The following is a 14991-nucleotide window of genomic DNA, read 5'->3' as shown; positions in this document are numbered from 1 at the left end:
AAAGCAGACACCAAGCAAAAGCACCGTGCACGAGCACACACAAAGCAAGGTATATATTCTCAAAATAAGTTTCTAATCACTTTCAAAAAAATAATCATTAAAAAAAAAAAAAAAGAGGAAAAACCTGCCTGTGCAGCCAGCATGGTTGACTATTGGTTTGGAAAGCTAGGAAACGCTCAAGAACGTAGCTGCCTAGCGGACGTCACAATTAGCGCACGGTGTTAATGCTGCGCTAGCCGTTCACGTCCAGTCAGCAGCAGCAGCAGCAGCAGCACTTATTTTTAGCTCGCTCCCCGGAACGAGACACAGCCTCGAGCGCCGTCCGTTGAGCAACTGCGAGCCGCGCGCCCTCATGTCAGCTCGCTCATTTGGCGCCTCTGCGGCTCGTGTGTGTTGTAATCACTTCACCTTACGGGCGCGCTGCCCAATCTAAAAAAAAAAAAAATGTATTGGCTAGGTGAGGCAAGGGATTAGAAGCAACAGTACAAGCAAATATAGATTCACTACATTCCTTTAAAACAAAAAAAAAGTGACGCAGACAAGACGGTAAAAACAAAACTTGCACGCGCTGGTGAAAACAGCTGCAGACAAAGCAAAACAAACAAACAAAAAATCCCCCCCCCCAACCAGAAAAAAAATAAATAAAATAACTTTCCAGCTTGTGATTGGCAAGCAGCCTCCCCGCGAAGAGCCCGCCTTCCGGAACTTCAGTCCTCCAATCGGCAGGAAGGACAGAAGTTGGCACCGTGGAGTTACTGACCTAGCGCTTGCCCGGGCTGGTCCCAGGCAGGGGTCAAGTTGAATACGATGAGTGATTTGCATGCGCCAATAAGGTGCCCGGGATGCAAATGAGCCGGGAGACGGTTGGCTGGGCGAGGCTCGCACTGAATGCGGGTGAGAGTGGGTTGAGCGCTGACAGAGACAGCATCTCTGTGTGTGTCTGAGTGCAGTAGCGAGTGGCTGCTGCATTGGCAACTTCTGTCACCGCCTACGGGAGCTGCCGGGACGGGATTTTAAACTATTCTCCAGCAACAGCTGTCCAGGAAAATACCGGGTCAGGGAGAGAGAGCTCGGACAACAGCTGCCAGGTTCCTTTCGGGCGATTCTGCAAGTGCAAAAATGACTTTGGAGGAATTTACCGGCGATCAGGCGATGGGAAGGTACGTGGCGCTTGTCCTCTTTTTCTCCTTGCTCGGTTTGCAAAATGAGGAGTTTGGAAAGTGGCGAAGTTTTGCACGGGGTTGGGGGGTTTATTCGGTTTGGGGACATTGAACATTTTAGTAAGATCCAGGGGGAAAGAGGGATGGAGAAGAACAAAACTATTAGGATGTGTAGAGAATCTTTATTTTTTTTGCCCCCTCCCCTTACGAAACTGTACTTTTTTCCTCAGGAAAAACCGCCCTTGAGTGAATTTGAGTTTTATTAGTCGATCGCACGAATTTCTGTCAGGAATTCAAATTTTATCTGACTTTGGCGTACCTGGGGTTATATTCACAATAAATTGTTTGAGAAGGGGCGATGTTTTTTTTAAATCATGGAGGAAAACAACTGGTTGCCTTAACGAAATGCCCGATGCATCAGGGGCGTCTTGTGTTGCTTACACGGTTGGTGAGAGCTCACGCATCTGCAATTATTTGTTGTTTTGTTTTTTTTTCTTTCAATGAATCATGATTTTGTTATCAGGATGGAAATGGTGGGCAATGCACTGGAAGAAGTTCTTAGCAAGTCCGTGAGCCAGAGAAGCATCACCGTCGGAGTTTATGAGGCTGCCAAGCTCCTGAACGTGTATGTATTTAACTGTTGCATGAATGAAATGATCACTGGCTTGACGTCTGCTTCAAGCCTCTTCCAAGCGGCTCATCTGCACCTCCGGTACCTGCCTTACATGTTTTTGTAATCTCTTGCTTTGCTAAGATTTCGGTGCTGGAGGTGCGTGCTTTTTCGTTGCCCCCCCCCCAGAGTGGACGTTAATCTCTTCCTTTGCTTTATTTTTTTTCCCCCCCTCCTCAGGGATCCCGACAATGTGGTTCTTTGTTTGTTAGCGGCTGACGAGCATGACGACCAGGATGTTGCTCTGCAGATTCACTTCACCCTGATCCAGGCTTTTTGCTGTGAGAATGACATCGACATCCTGCGTGTGAGCAATGTAAGCCGGCTGGCGGAGATCCTGGGCGGGGCTGACAAAGCCGGGGAACCTGCCGATCTGCATTGCGTGCTGGTGACGGTAAGCGGCAGCCTTTCCTGGAGCCCTGACTTTTCTTTATGGTATAAAGCTGATGCCGGAGATCGCTCTCTTTAAAGGCAGCTTGCATACCCTGGCCGGGAGAAAGCTGACTGCCATACAGCTAGTTACACTAAAGAGTTAGCCTACTGCTTAGCTGGCTAGTGAGGGATCCTGAGGCTACCGAAGGGGGCTGGGGAGGCAAATTCTACTGCTTTTTTTGGGGGGGGGGCGGGGTGTACAGCAAGGATGCTTTCAGTAGCTGAGATAGAGAGGTTTTATGCCTATTTATTGCCAGATGTTTTTTGTAATCGGCATCCAGTTAGGAGTCATTCTGTACCTGGCTGGATGGTTCTGTTATCCAGCCAAAGAACAGTAAAATGTGAATCCTTTGCTCATAAGAAAAAGTGCACACGATTTAAACGACCCCTACACCCTTCGGTAAACAAAACAAAAGGGCAAATTACAAACGGGGAAGCAGTAGAGCAGAAGCAAGTTAGCATGTTGAGAACTAAAGCTAATAATTGCTTTTTAAAACTTACTATTTTTAACTTTCCACAGAGAAAAGAATGGTTAGCTGTTTCGATTGAGCCCTGTCATGAAAGTGACTTTGCATGTACTGTCACGGGCCTTTAACCTTCAATGATTTGTGTACATAGTACTTCACTCTGATAAGACAGGATATTCCTGGTAGCAGCATGCTCAAACATGTTGAAACTTCTCAGTTTGCAATGCACCTTAGAATTAGAGAACAGCTCTAGGTATTCATTCTTTATTTCTTACTCAGCAAGCTAAATTTAGGTAGAAATTCCAGTTAAATGTAATAACTGAGCTTTTCATTCTTTGGTTAACATATAAATATGTTGTGTAAATGAAGAACCTCACAATGAAAGAACTAGATTATAAGTGATGTTTACTCGCAGGTGCAGGTTCCTATGGAGCCTGCATGATCCACAAGAAAGATCATTCTTTCCCCACTTCTGCTATTGCTTCTTTATAATTTTACTATTAGTTTTAAGAGGTTGCGGCCTTCCCTCTGTTTCCATTTATAGCCTAGAGAAAATGCAAGTTTAAATGTATACCAAGCATTTAGGACACCATTAAAAAATGGAGCCTCAGCTTTCCATGGAATGGTTAACTTTATTTATTTATTTATTTTTTTTGAACTGGCTATTTCCTCCTGCTCCTTTGGTTCTTCAGGTCTGGGATCCTGGTTGCATGAGCCTTTATTTGCAACTGCCTAGGGATTTTTTTTACCCCTTTTATGAACTTTCATTTTTACTTTTTTTAAATTTTTCCTGGGAATTTATTAATATTTATTATAACGAACAAACATTTTATATACCTAGAATGATGGAGCCTTTATTTCCCCACAGATTCCTCCCATTTTTGTATATTTTGTAATAAATGCTGACAGATTACTAGGCAAAATAAAAACTGAAAATGAAGGTCCCTACTTGTTTTGTGTCCTTCCTTCCCACCCCAAAGTACTTAATCTGCTCATTGCCACAAGAGTGCTGGACTGAAACCCTGCACTCATGGCTCCTAACTCCCAAAATTGAGAGGGGTATGGAGCAGTAAGGTGATTTTTAAGAACACCTACATTTAAAAAAAAAAAAAAAAGGCTTCTTTTTAGAATACAGTTCAATAAAAACTAAAACATTTTGCACTTTTTTTTTTAATTAAGAAAACTTTATTATGGATGTGATGCTTTGCACAATGCAAGGCTAGTGTTAGGCAAGAAACCTATTAAACTTTTAAATGTTGCTGGTGTTCTCATGGGTTAACGTTTCCAGTCAACTACTTAAGAGGCACTTGTTCTAACACTTAGGTGAGATTTACTGGAAACAACCAATAAGTTGGCCACTTTTGTAAATTAGCCCCAAGAGGCATGCTTATATATTAACACTTAGTATGGATTTACATTTATTGAATTTCTGAATCGCTCAACATAAAGAAGGCCTGAGCGATGATAATTTCTCTCTCTCTCTCTCTCTATATATATATATAATTATAAGACGTTGTTGTACAAAACCTCATCTCTTTATATTCATTTGTTTTGCAGAATCCACATGCGTCTCAGTGGAAGGATCCAGCACTTAATCAGGTGGTTTGCTTTTGTCGAGAGAGTCGTTACCTGGATCAGTGGGTGCCAGTGATTAATCTTCCTGAGCGGTGATGCCATGCAAATGAAGATAGCAGAAGCTAATTGCACTGAAGTTTTGAAATACCTTTGTAGTTGCTCAGGAAGGAACTCCCCACTGACGCAAGGATTACAAAAAATTGTTCCGGAGGTAGTTGAGGCTGTACTGTATGTCTTGTACACCTGAATCAAGACAATCCAATCCATGGAGATGAGAGGATGGCAGCATAAGAAGTGAAGAAAGTGGCTGTGTTCAAACAGCTCCAATGAGAAGAGTCAACACAAACCAAAATCCATTCAGGAATAGCAGCGTTATGAACTGGGATGATTTTGGCTTACAGGAAAATGACTTAACATTCTGTTTTAAATTTGACCACCACTGCAGTCAATTTTGGATGTTTTCAGGTTAGATAAGAGCAAGTGTTAATTTTTTTCCTTTTTTAAACTATTTGTACATTGAGGGTAAGTTGATTCTTAAAGTTTTATCTTTTTTATGTAATAAGTTATTAAAACAGCTACTGAAGTTTATTTATGCTATAAAATTAGATTCTGAAAAAAAAAATGCCTGTAATAAACTGGAACAATTACACTGTTTCTTAAACAGTTGGGAAAACTGTAACTTAATGTTTGAAAAATTTTTTTGCTAAAATAAAAATGGCCCAAAAGACTCACTAGAAGGGTTTGATTGTTTATCTGCTCAAACTTGTTGCTGCTGAAAAATGTTCATGACTGCATTGGTTGCGACTGTGGGCTTTCTGATCAGTTCAAGGGTTAACATTTCCATTTAAGAAACTAGCATTGTGTTTTCTGCAGCTACAGGAACTGGTGCAGAGACTGCCTTTGGTGATAGGCCTGGGATAGATACTTGCTTAGAGGGCAATATGTTAAGAATATTCAGACTCTTAATGCCACCATGATACAAGTGTGTGGTGCTTTTTCTAGAAGAGTAGAAGTAACCTTTGAAGGATGTCATCTTTTTTTTTTTTTTTTAGTGGCCCAAGGAGCTGCTGCATAAACAGGAAGATGCCAAACTTCAGTGGGCCATGGTTCAAGCCCCTACTTCTATAAATGAGCTGTTTAAATACTGTTCTTGCTTAGTGAGGTATCAGTCAGCAAGGTTACCAACCATACTCCTTAGAATTACTTTTAACCCATTTGTTATTTTAACAAGTGGCTAGATTGCATGCCAAACGCTGGGATATTGCAAAGAGCTGGCATGCCTACTGCTGAGGCACTCGTAACAGCTGCACAGTCCAGATAGACAAGTTACATTCTCTGCACGCCTGAGCATTTTGCTTCCAAAGATTCTCCTTTATGGTGAACTTAAGGTATGGAAACATAACGGAGCAGGTCAAAAGCTGTGCTTATAAGGCCATTTGAGAGAGGTGCTAGAAAAAAAGCAAACGGTATCAAGAACAGGGAAGAGGTTGGCAGAGATGGATTTAAAGGGAGACCTGAAAAGGATGCACATAGGGAGGCAGCAGATGGAAACCACTATCTTCCAATGGCATAGTATCCAGTAGTCCTTTCATTGCATTGGCCAAATTGTCACACAGGCTTCATTTTAAATGCTGGACTTGCTTCTCATCATAGAAGTGTTACATTTCCTTCCTCCACCCTCATCAGCATATGCAACAGACAGCCAGAAAGGAATGAAAATAGTAGCTGTATTGCCCATGTAAAAGAAGTTGCGTAAACATGGGCTTAGCTATGCTGCTTGAACAGCACTAAAGGAAGTCAATAGTACACCTAGGATAAAAATAGCACTGCAAAAAAATTCTCTTATTTCAAAACTTAGGCATAGCAGGGGTACTGATTAGTCAGGAAGCCAACTGACTTTATTTTCTTCTTTTTGCCTTATTGGACCTAAACGGCTTATGCACTTTCTTTTAACTTGTAAGTCAACCTGGCTTGGCCATAGAAATAGGTTAGGAGGTTTTGTTTACCCATTCCTTTCATTCTGGGTCAATCATTTCATCACAAGCACAAATACAGTTCTAGTGTACCGTGGCATCCCACAGAATGTATCCTGGAGCAGTGCCTGAATCAGCAGCAAAAGAGAACAAGTAGTGTGACTTGCGCCACTTTTGGGAAGCTGCAGGAGCATCACAAGCTGCTCCAGAACTTGCCATCCACAGGGTATTTTAACAACATGGAAAATAGTTCATGTCCAGTAAAGCTAGTGGCTTCTGAACATAGCTGAGTGAGGCAAGGCCTCATCCAACTATAGTCTCCAGTATCAAACATAAAAGGAAGGGTAAAACTGAAGTGAGTTTCAAAAGATTCAGGAAAGGACAGGTATACCCCACCCACAAATACACAGATGGAAAGGATTACTTACTTCATTTTTGTTCTCCCTCTTTTGTTCTTCACTACTCTTGTGGCCTAGAGTACATTGATCATTGTGTACATTGATCTTTCCTCATGCACAGAGCACTATGTGTTCTTTAAAGCAGGGGTTTGCAAGCTGATTCTAGAGTGCCCCTAGTCAGTCTGGTTTTCAGGATATCCACAATAAATATGCATGAACAATTCGTATACACTGTCTTCATTGTATATAAATCTATCTAAAAGGGCAACAAAAATTGATAAAAGGGTTGGACTGGCTCCCTGGCAAAGGCTAAACAAGTTAGGGCTCTTCAACATGCAGAAGAGACAACAGGAGTGATATGATAAATACTTTTTTAGATAGTTTAATGGAGTGTTCCCTAGTCCTTGTACTAACAGACAGCAGATTTAAAATGAACTGGAGAAAGATTTTTTTTTCATTCATTCAACACACAAGCTATGAAATATGTTGCTGGAGTTTGTGGTCAAGCCAAACAGCATAGCTGAGTTTCAAAGGAGTATGTACAAGATCCTGGGAGAAAAATCCATAAACATTATTAGTTGGTTTGAGGAAAGCCATTACTGATCCCTGGCAGTAAACAGGAAATAGATCAGCTAGCTACCTCCTAGAGATCTGGATTTGCCACTTGTAGACAGGATGCTGGGCTCAATGTATATTCATGCACGGCACTTATGTTTTTATGTTCTTCTCTCATGCATATTCATTATGGATAACCTGAAGAGTAGACTGACTAGAGCAAGAGTAGGCAATGTTAGTCCTGGAGCACTGCAAACCAGTCAGGTTTTCAGGATAACCACAATGAAAATGCAGTCAATGCATTTGCATGCAATGGTCCTGGGGTATACAAATGCATCTTATGTCTCAGTGTGGCTATCTTGAAAAACTGACCAGCTTGCAGCACGTGTGGACCAGACTGCTGGACCCAAATGAAAAAAACAAAACTATTTAAATAGCTAATTCACCATGTCTGTTCGAGCAGTGGTTCTCAAACCTCTCTTAGAGGACCCCCAGCCAGTCTGGTTTTCAGAATATTCACAATGAATATGCATGAGATATTTCATATAATGGAGGCAGTGCATGCAAATATACCTCAATCATATCCATTGTGGGTGTTCTGAAACCAGACCTATTTCTTGCACTCCAGGCCCAGAGTTGCCTACCCTGGCCCTATATATATGGTTTTTATTGAAAGCTGTAGTTTTGTCAATAAAACATTTGGTTTTTTTCCCTCCAATAATGTGAGATATGGCCTAAAACAGAAAAAGGTCTGTGCGGTAGCTGCTGTATAAATGGTTGATGTGATGCACCTTGACTCTCATATCACCTGGTTCCTGTGGGTTTGGGAAAAGAGTGCATCACATTAACCTGGGAGGACAGGGGATTCCCTCTTTGGGCAAAGAAAGAATCGGCACTGGTCAGGGATCCTGTTCCTGAAGGGGAGAGAGCAGAGTGGGATCCCTGAGATCCAGCCCTGAGAAGAGACACAGAACCAATCAGCATGGGGTGAAATAAAACAAGTGCCTTTGATTTTTGGTGAATTTTCATTTGTACACACATAATTATATAACAAAATCATTGTATCTTCAGTCTAATATTCTTGGAAGACCAGCCGGACCCCGTGTCCGGCCGGGCAGCGTAATGTGGGCGCAGGCCCACTTCAGAGGCGAGGCGCGTGTGGTTGGAGAGGGGGGGGGGGGGGAAGGTGGAATAGACGGAGGTGAAAACAACGTGGGGACACAAGTAGGGCTGCAACGTGAAGTACGTGAAGGGGGGGGAGGGGGGGACTGAAGGCGAGTGTCATAGAGTCGTGGAATGCAGTGATTGGCTTTAGGTGCAAGGGGGGGGGGGCAGATGGAGTAAGCGTGGAGAGCTGGGATAGGTGGGGAGAAAATTCAAACTGCTGGTTAAGCAGTTTTAGTAACGCGGGCTTCAGTCGGTAGCTGGTGAGCGAGAGAGGGTCAGAAGGTTCGCGCGACCCTCCCACCCACCCTTAGTTCTAGGCGATTGTTGTTGGGGAATTGCAGTTTTGTTTGGGGGATTTGTCGCAGCGGGGGCGGTTGGTCCGAGCCATAACTGTTCAATTTTGTTGTTCAAGTTATTTGGATTTTGGTAAAGCCGACGGTGGTTGACAACTGAGGGCTGTTGTCAGGGTGTGGCTCCTTGCCGGATGAGGCGGGGGCCGCTTGGCCAGACTCCTTGCAAGTTGGAGGCGGGAGTACACCTGGGTTGGCTCCTTGCAAGAGAGTGTGGCGGGAGTCGGAACCTGGCGTGTTGGGGCCAAAGAGTGTAACAGAGAGGCTGGTTAGGCTATCCTGCCGGAAGGTGGCGGATAGTCTGGTGGGGGGTGGGCAATACCAAAGTCCTAGTTGTTTGTGTTAATGTGTGGATATAAGCTCGGACCACTGAATGATTAAAGCTGCGGCCTTGTTTTACCCACAATGAAATGTGTCTGTGATTATTGGATTGTAAGGGGGTGGTTGCGAGCGAGTGAGGTCCTGCATGCCCACATTATAGTAACTTATAGCTAATTATTTTTATTTACATGAATGGAAAATAAATGCCATCTTAGTTAAGGAGAAAATTTCATGGCCAGAGTCACAGGACATTAGATGGTAGAAATTAGGCCTTTAATTTGTGGGTCAGCTATGGGAAGATGACGTACCTCAATTTCAATCCTTTCAAGACCTTCAAGATGAATACGACCTGGATGATAGTTCAGCGGAGTTCCATGGTCAACTGCTAGTGGACTTCGACCGTTTACAGGAAAAGGGTTGGCACCCGGTGCTCCCGGATCTTGTTATATGAACCCCGTAAGGGAATTTCCCTTTTCCCACCTCCCAACATTATCCAATAGAGGAATAACGATTTACAACTTGATTTAACTAGTCAACATTGGAAATGTATTTGGGAACAAGCACATAAGATTTCATTATGTGCCCGGCGAGTGGAAGTTATGGTGAAGCTTCTGCACAGAGCTTACCGATACCCTATATTTTACGCTAAATTCAATCCCACCTCTACTGGTCTATGTTGGTGTGGGTGAGGCTTGTTGGGTTCATATGTTAACGTGTGGTGGACCTGTAAACATATTGATCTTTTCTGGAAAGCAGTGTTCAGAGTATGCCACCTGATTTTGGGAAAGGAAATAATCCAGGATCCCGAGCTGTGTTTACTCGGCTTATGGAAGAAACGTACCCTCACGGTTGCCCAAAGAAAGCTAGCCGATCACCTAATTCATGCAGGACGATTTACTATCGTGCTAATGTGGAAATCATCTCCTACATTGGAAAGTTGCTTGCGGCAGGTATACAAGATTGCTCTGGTGGAGAAGCTCACTTACACACTTTTTTTTTTTTTTAATTCTTTATTTTCAAATTTTGAAATTATCCCAAGGAAAAAAACCCCTCTTGTACAGAAAATTCGATGTCATTTAACAGAAAAGAAGAAACTAGAATCATTAAGAAAATAAATAGAATACATACATATTCCATTACATATTCCAGACATCTAAATTATAAGAAAAAAAAACTGGGAGGCGGAAATAGAGTGACTACCATTAGAAAACAACAATAATACAGAAATAAGATTAGACTCGCCGGGCCTGTTGTGGTTGCTTCAAGGGAGTGTGCCGCCATGAACACTCTTAAATGCTCAGGTTCCTGAAATACATAGTTTACATTCAGATGCCTAATACAGGCCTTACAGGGGTATTTTAATATAAACCTGGTTCCCAGCTTAATTACATCAGGATGCATCAACAAGAATTCTTTTCAACGAGTTTGCATAACTTTTTATAATATCAGGAAAAACCCATATGGGATAACCATAGAACAAATTTTGTCTATTTCTGAAAAAAAGTCTCATTATGTGATTGCGTTTTGTTAAGAAAGCAAAGGAAACAAGTAATGGTTTTCTTTGGTTGATTCCAGTTTCCAAGGACATCTCCAATATATTTGATAAGTCCAAAGAAAGATTTTGCTCTTCCACCTTAGACTGCTGAAGGTAATAAGCTTTAACAATGACCAGTAGGGCAGCTTCAGGAATTTTTAATATTTGTTTCATATATGTCCTAAATAATTCTAATGGAGAAATTAATCTTATTACCGGAAAGTTCAGAATTCTAAGATTGTGTGCCCTTAAGGCATTTTCAACCAGCTCCAATCTTTTGCATGTAATTCTTTCCGACTCAATCAATTTTGATTGTTTATTTTCCACAAAGGAAATCCTCTTATCCACTTCTTCCACCTTCTTGTTAAAGCTTGATATTAAATTATTATTCAGCATTGTTTGATTTTTAGTATCCAAAGTAGCCTGTGATAGGATTTTAATTGAACTTTCAATTGATTTTAACATAGTCCAGTAATATTTTCAGGTCTAGTTGTTATAGCAGAAACTGTAAGAGCTCTCAGCTGATTCTCTCCCGCCTCCACAACAGTATCCCCGCTCAACCCTGTAACTTGTAAAGTTGGTAACTCAGCAGCCCATTGTGCCAACGGTGTGGAGGTCGTTACATATCTCTCCAATTCTCCTGGGCTCAGTCCTCCCAACAGCTGCAATTCACTGGTCTCTCCCAGGTCTCCAACTTGGTTGGCAGCACTGCTCTTATGCCGGGCCATCACCATGGCCACTCCTGCTTCCACCGAAGCCGGGCAAGGTAAAACGCTGTCCCCAGGGTGAGTGGGTTTGCACGGCGCTTCGGGGCTGAGAGTGACGTCAAGGGTCAAGGGGGACGGCATGCGCTCCTCATCCATTCCCCCAGTGACCATGCTCTCTTGTATTGAGGTTTCAGCTCCTGAAAAGAACCCAGAAATTTGAGGCTAACTGTGGTGGTTGGGGGGGGGGGGGGTTTCAACCACGGATGAGTTAATATTCTCACCCCTTAGTCTACCCTTTCTTTTTATATGAGGCATTATTTTGTAAAAAGGAAACATTTAAATAGGAAAAAAAAGAGAGCCTCTCCTCCGGCATTCTCAATCAAACTTGCACCATGGTGGCCATCTTGCCCCCCTCACACTTACAGTCTTAAACGAAAAGTATCAGTATATGACACATATGGTCCTCTTATTGGGCTTACAGGAGGACATTCCTTGTATAACAACAATCTTCAGCTGTTGTTAGACATGGTTAAGTGTTGCTGGATTAAAACCTGGGTATACTTGCATAATCTATTTACTCTGTTCATATTGTGCTCTTGGACCGGGCTCCTGGGAGGGTGGGTAAAGGGATAACTACTGTCTTATTTCATTCTGTATTAAGCTTTTATTCTTTGTATTGTTGAAAATTCTTAAATAAAGAGTTTAAAAAAAAAAGTACTGCTTAAAGATGTTAGGCAGTTTCCTTCAGTAGCCCTCCTCTTCTCTAACTTGAAGTCTGCAAGCTTCAAGGTCACTGAGCACAAAATGGACATACAACTTAATTAAAAGCATAAGAGCACTAGCCACTTAAATCTAGCTAGCAGATTAAGAGTTACAGCATAAGATTTACTAGTGCTGACAGCTGAAATCATCTGGCAACTACCCAGCACAGAATGTGTTAGGTTAAAGCTAGTGATCACTGCCACTGTCGTTGACGGGAAAGATATTCTTGCTGAAAATGATGGAGCTTCCTCAGTGGCTTTACATTTTGCAGCAAGTGCCGTTTTGGCTATTCAAAAGGGAGATTACTAAAATTAATAGTCTGGTTCGCAGATATTTATGGGGGAGACGTGCTGCCCAATTGGCATTGAAGACTCTACAACTGCATAAGAGCCAAGGGGGATTGGGTTGTCCAAATTGGCGAGACTATAATTTAGCTTGCTTTTTAAGGCATATTCAAGATTGGCTGGATGGGACAGGAAAATTCACACCTCGCGAGTTTATCCTTGAATGGTTGAAACCGAATACTCCAGAAAATATTATGCAACTCCCAGGTTCCTCGGTCCTGATTTCCTTCCACAGTTTTTTTGATACATCGGGGAGAAAGGCATAGCGTTTGTTATGCTTTTCTAAACTACACCTAGGTAGACAAGTTACGCTGCTGCTGGCCCTGAGGGGGAACCCACAATTTCCGGCGGGTCTTGACAATCAGGTGTTTCAACAATGGAGTAGCAAAGGATTGGAAAGAGTCTATCAGCTTTATGATCCTAGTACGGGAATGTTCCAATGCTCTGCTGATCTCCAAGTATTATATAATCTCCCCCGAAAGACTTCTTTGCTTTTTTATAGGCGAGATATTATATTCAGGCCTTATTTGGAACGCAACCACTGGAAATATCATGAGAGGGGCTTAGGGAGATTTTTAATCCAGGTCCCAGAAGGGGCAATTCCTGTTCCATGTTCTCGAGGGCCCTACGGAGCCTCCCAGATAAATCCGCCTTGTGGGTCATTCAAAATCAGTGGGTAATACAGGCCAATTTATATCTGTCATTGGATGATATTGTCACAATTTTTGGGGAATGTTATAGGGTATCTGAAAATGTAGCAATTCGAGAGACAGGATTTAAGATCCTTCACTGTATGTATATGCCTAGAACTAGACTGTTTGCAGCTGGATTATGCGATTCCAATCTGTGTTTGAAATGCCAGAAGGAGAGAGGTTCTTACTTTCACAGTTTATGGGAATGTAACCAGTTGGTTCTATTCTGGGAGGAGGTGTTGAGCAGTCTGGGGCACGTACTGCGGACGCTGATTCCTAGAGATCCAAAATTATGTTTATTTTGACTAATCCAGGTCCCGTTGGATGAACTATTGATTCATGAGCAAAAATATTTGAAAAAGGCTCTGCTGGTTGCCCTACAAACGATAATGCATCTATGGATTACAGGTGACCGACTGCCAGGGGATCACTGGCATGCCCGGTTGACTCAACTTCTACAGCACAAATACTTGTCAGCTAGGGCCGGGTCTCTGGCTGCCAGACATGACACTTATGCCATATGGAACAAATTTTGGACATCCCTACCATGCTCCAAGCAAGTTCCCATTGCAACCGTTACCAAATATACGTACAAGAACTCAGCAACGTGTGTCTCCACACCCTGAGAGGGTGAAAGATAGACTCTGGCTCTTGCAGGGGTGAGGGAGGGGGAGGGTCTGGGAGAGTTCTCTCAGTTTTCACTGTTGTTACGGTTATAGGTGTCATTGTTAGACATCAATATGTTCCGGTGAAATAAAAAGCAATAAAGAAAAAAAAAAAAAAAGCTAGTGATCACAATATGGCTATTATAAGCAGTGAACAAAAACAGATTCCCTGCTGAGAGCTGAATCTGAAGAGACAGCCTGATAAATCTCACACCAATAGAGGATCTCCAGCACTGACATTTCTCCAACAGAGAACCTGCTTAGCTGATTCACTATCTGGGAAGGCCCAGAGACACACTTTTCCAGGGAGGTAAAAAGCTTCCATTAGACTTTTGTATATACATATTCCCTATTAGTTGGGAGATTAAGATATTTACTCTTGCTTATTGTGCTGATATATTTTATATATTTTGTTTTGTTATTTGTCTCAGGTGTTCTCATAAGCACCTATTTGGTACATATATTATATGGAAAATAAAGCTTTTCATTGTTTCACATAAGACATAGTGAGTGTTGTTATTCTCTTAGTTTGTTTGCGTAATAAAGACTACAAGGCAACTACCACATACCATAGCAGAACCTACTACAATGCTATTAATCAACAGTGAACAACCACTGCTTGTTGCTGGCATTAGGAGCATAGAATCTATTTAATGTTTGGGTACTTGCTAGAGACTTGTAACTTGGATTGGCCGCTGTTGGAGACAGGATACTGTGCTTGATGGACCTTTAGTCTGACCCAGTATGGCATATCTTATGTTATATTCTTATGAGCTTGTCTTAGACATCCAGATTCTGATCGCCTCTTCGTCCTGGAGGTAGATGCCTCTATCTTTGGGGTAGGGGCTGTCCTCAGTCAACACAGTGACCAAGGGAGCCTCCTGCCATGTTCCTTCTTCTCTAAAACGTTTGCTCCTGCAGAGAGGAATTACACAATTGGGGACTGTGAACTCCTCGCAGTGAAACTGGCATTGGAAGAGTGGCAGCATGTCTTAGAGGGGGCCAAACATCAGATCACGATCAACACTGAACACAAGAACTTAGAATACCTGCAAAAGATGCAACAGCTTAATCCCAGATAGGCTCACTGGTCTCTCTTTTTTAACTGCGCCTCTGCAATATTAATTCAACCCTTATATTTTACATTTTCTCACCTACCCAGAAATAATAAGTCCCATGGCATCACTTTTTATTTATAAAAGTCTTTCATGCTAGCACT

At 42.3% G+C, this 14991-nt stretch overlaps 1 protein-coding gene across 1 annotated transcript; it reads left to right on the top strand.

Moving 5' to 3' along the window:
- The first annotated feature begins 668 nt into the window (after nucleotides 1-668).
- GADD45A (growth arrest and DNA damage inducible alpha) lies at nucleotides 669-5030 on the top strand. The gene is made up of 4 exons (XM_029618747.1): nucleotides 669-1160; nucleotides 1684-1785; nucleotides 2011-2224; nucleotides 4287-5030. The coding sequence occupies exons 1-4, from the start codon at nucleotides 1120-1122 to the stop codon at nucleotides 4398-4400; spliced, it is 471 nt and encodes a 156-aa protein (XP_029474607.1). The 5' UTR covers nucleotides 669-1119; the 3' UTR covers nucleotides 4401-5030.
- Nucleotides 5031-14991: the final 9961 nt, after the last annotated feature.

This window comes from Rhinatrema bivittatum, chromosome 10, assembly GCF_901001135.1.
Source record: "Rhinatrema bivittatum chromosome 10, aRhiBiv1.1, whole genome shotgun sequence".
In the NCBI taxonomy this organism is placed as follows: domain Eukaryota; kingdom Metazoa; phylum Chordata; class Amphibia; order Gymnophiona; family Rhinatrematidae; genus Rhinatrema; species Rhinatrema bivittatum.
Note: the sequence above shows the minus strand (reverse complement) of the source record. Positions and strands in the feature narration are given on the sequence as shown.

Bases quoted from the DNA above. Each gene is read 5' to 3' on its own strand.
- GADD45A (XM_029618747.1), top strand. From the start codon at position 1,120: ATGACTTTGGAGGAATTTACCGGCGATCAGGCGATGGGAAG. The intron at 1,786-2,010 runs GTATGTATTTAA...CCCCCTCCTCAG, and splicing joins GCTGCCAAGCTCCTGAACGT to GGATCCCGACAATGTGGTTC. The intron at 2,225-4,286 runs GTAAGCGGCAGC...TTTGTTTTGCAG, and splicing joins TGCATTGCGTGCTGGTGACG to AATCCACATGCGTCTCAGTG.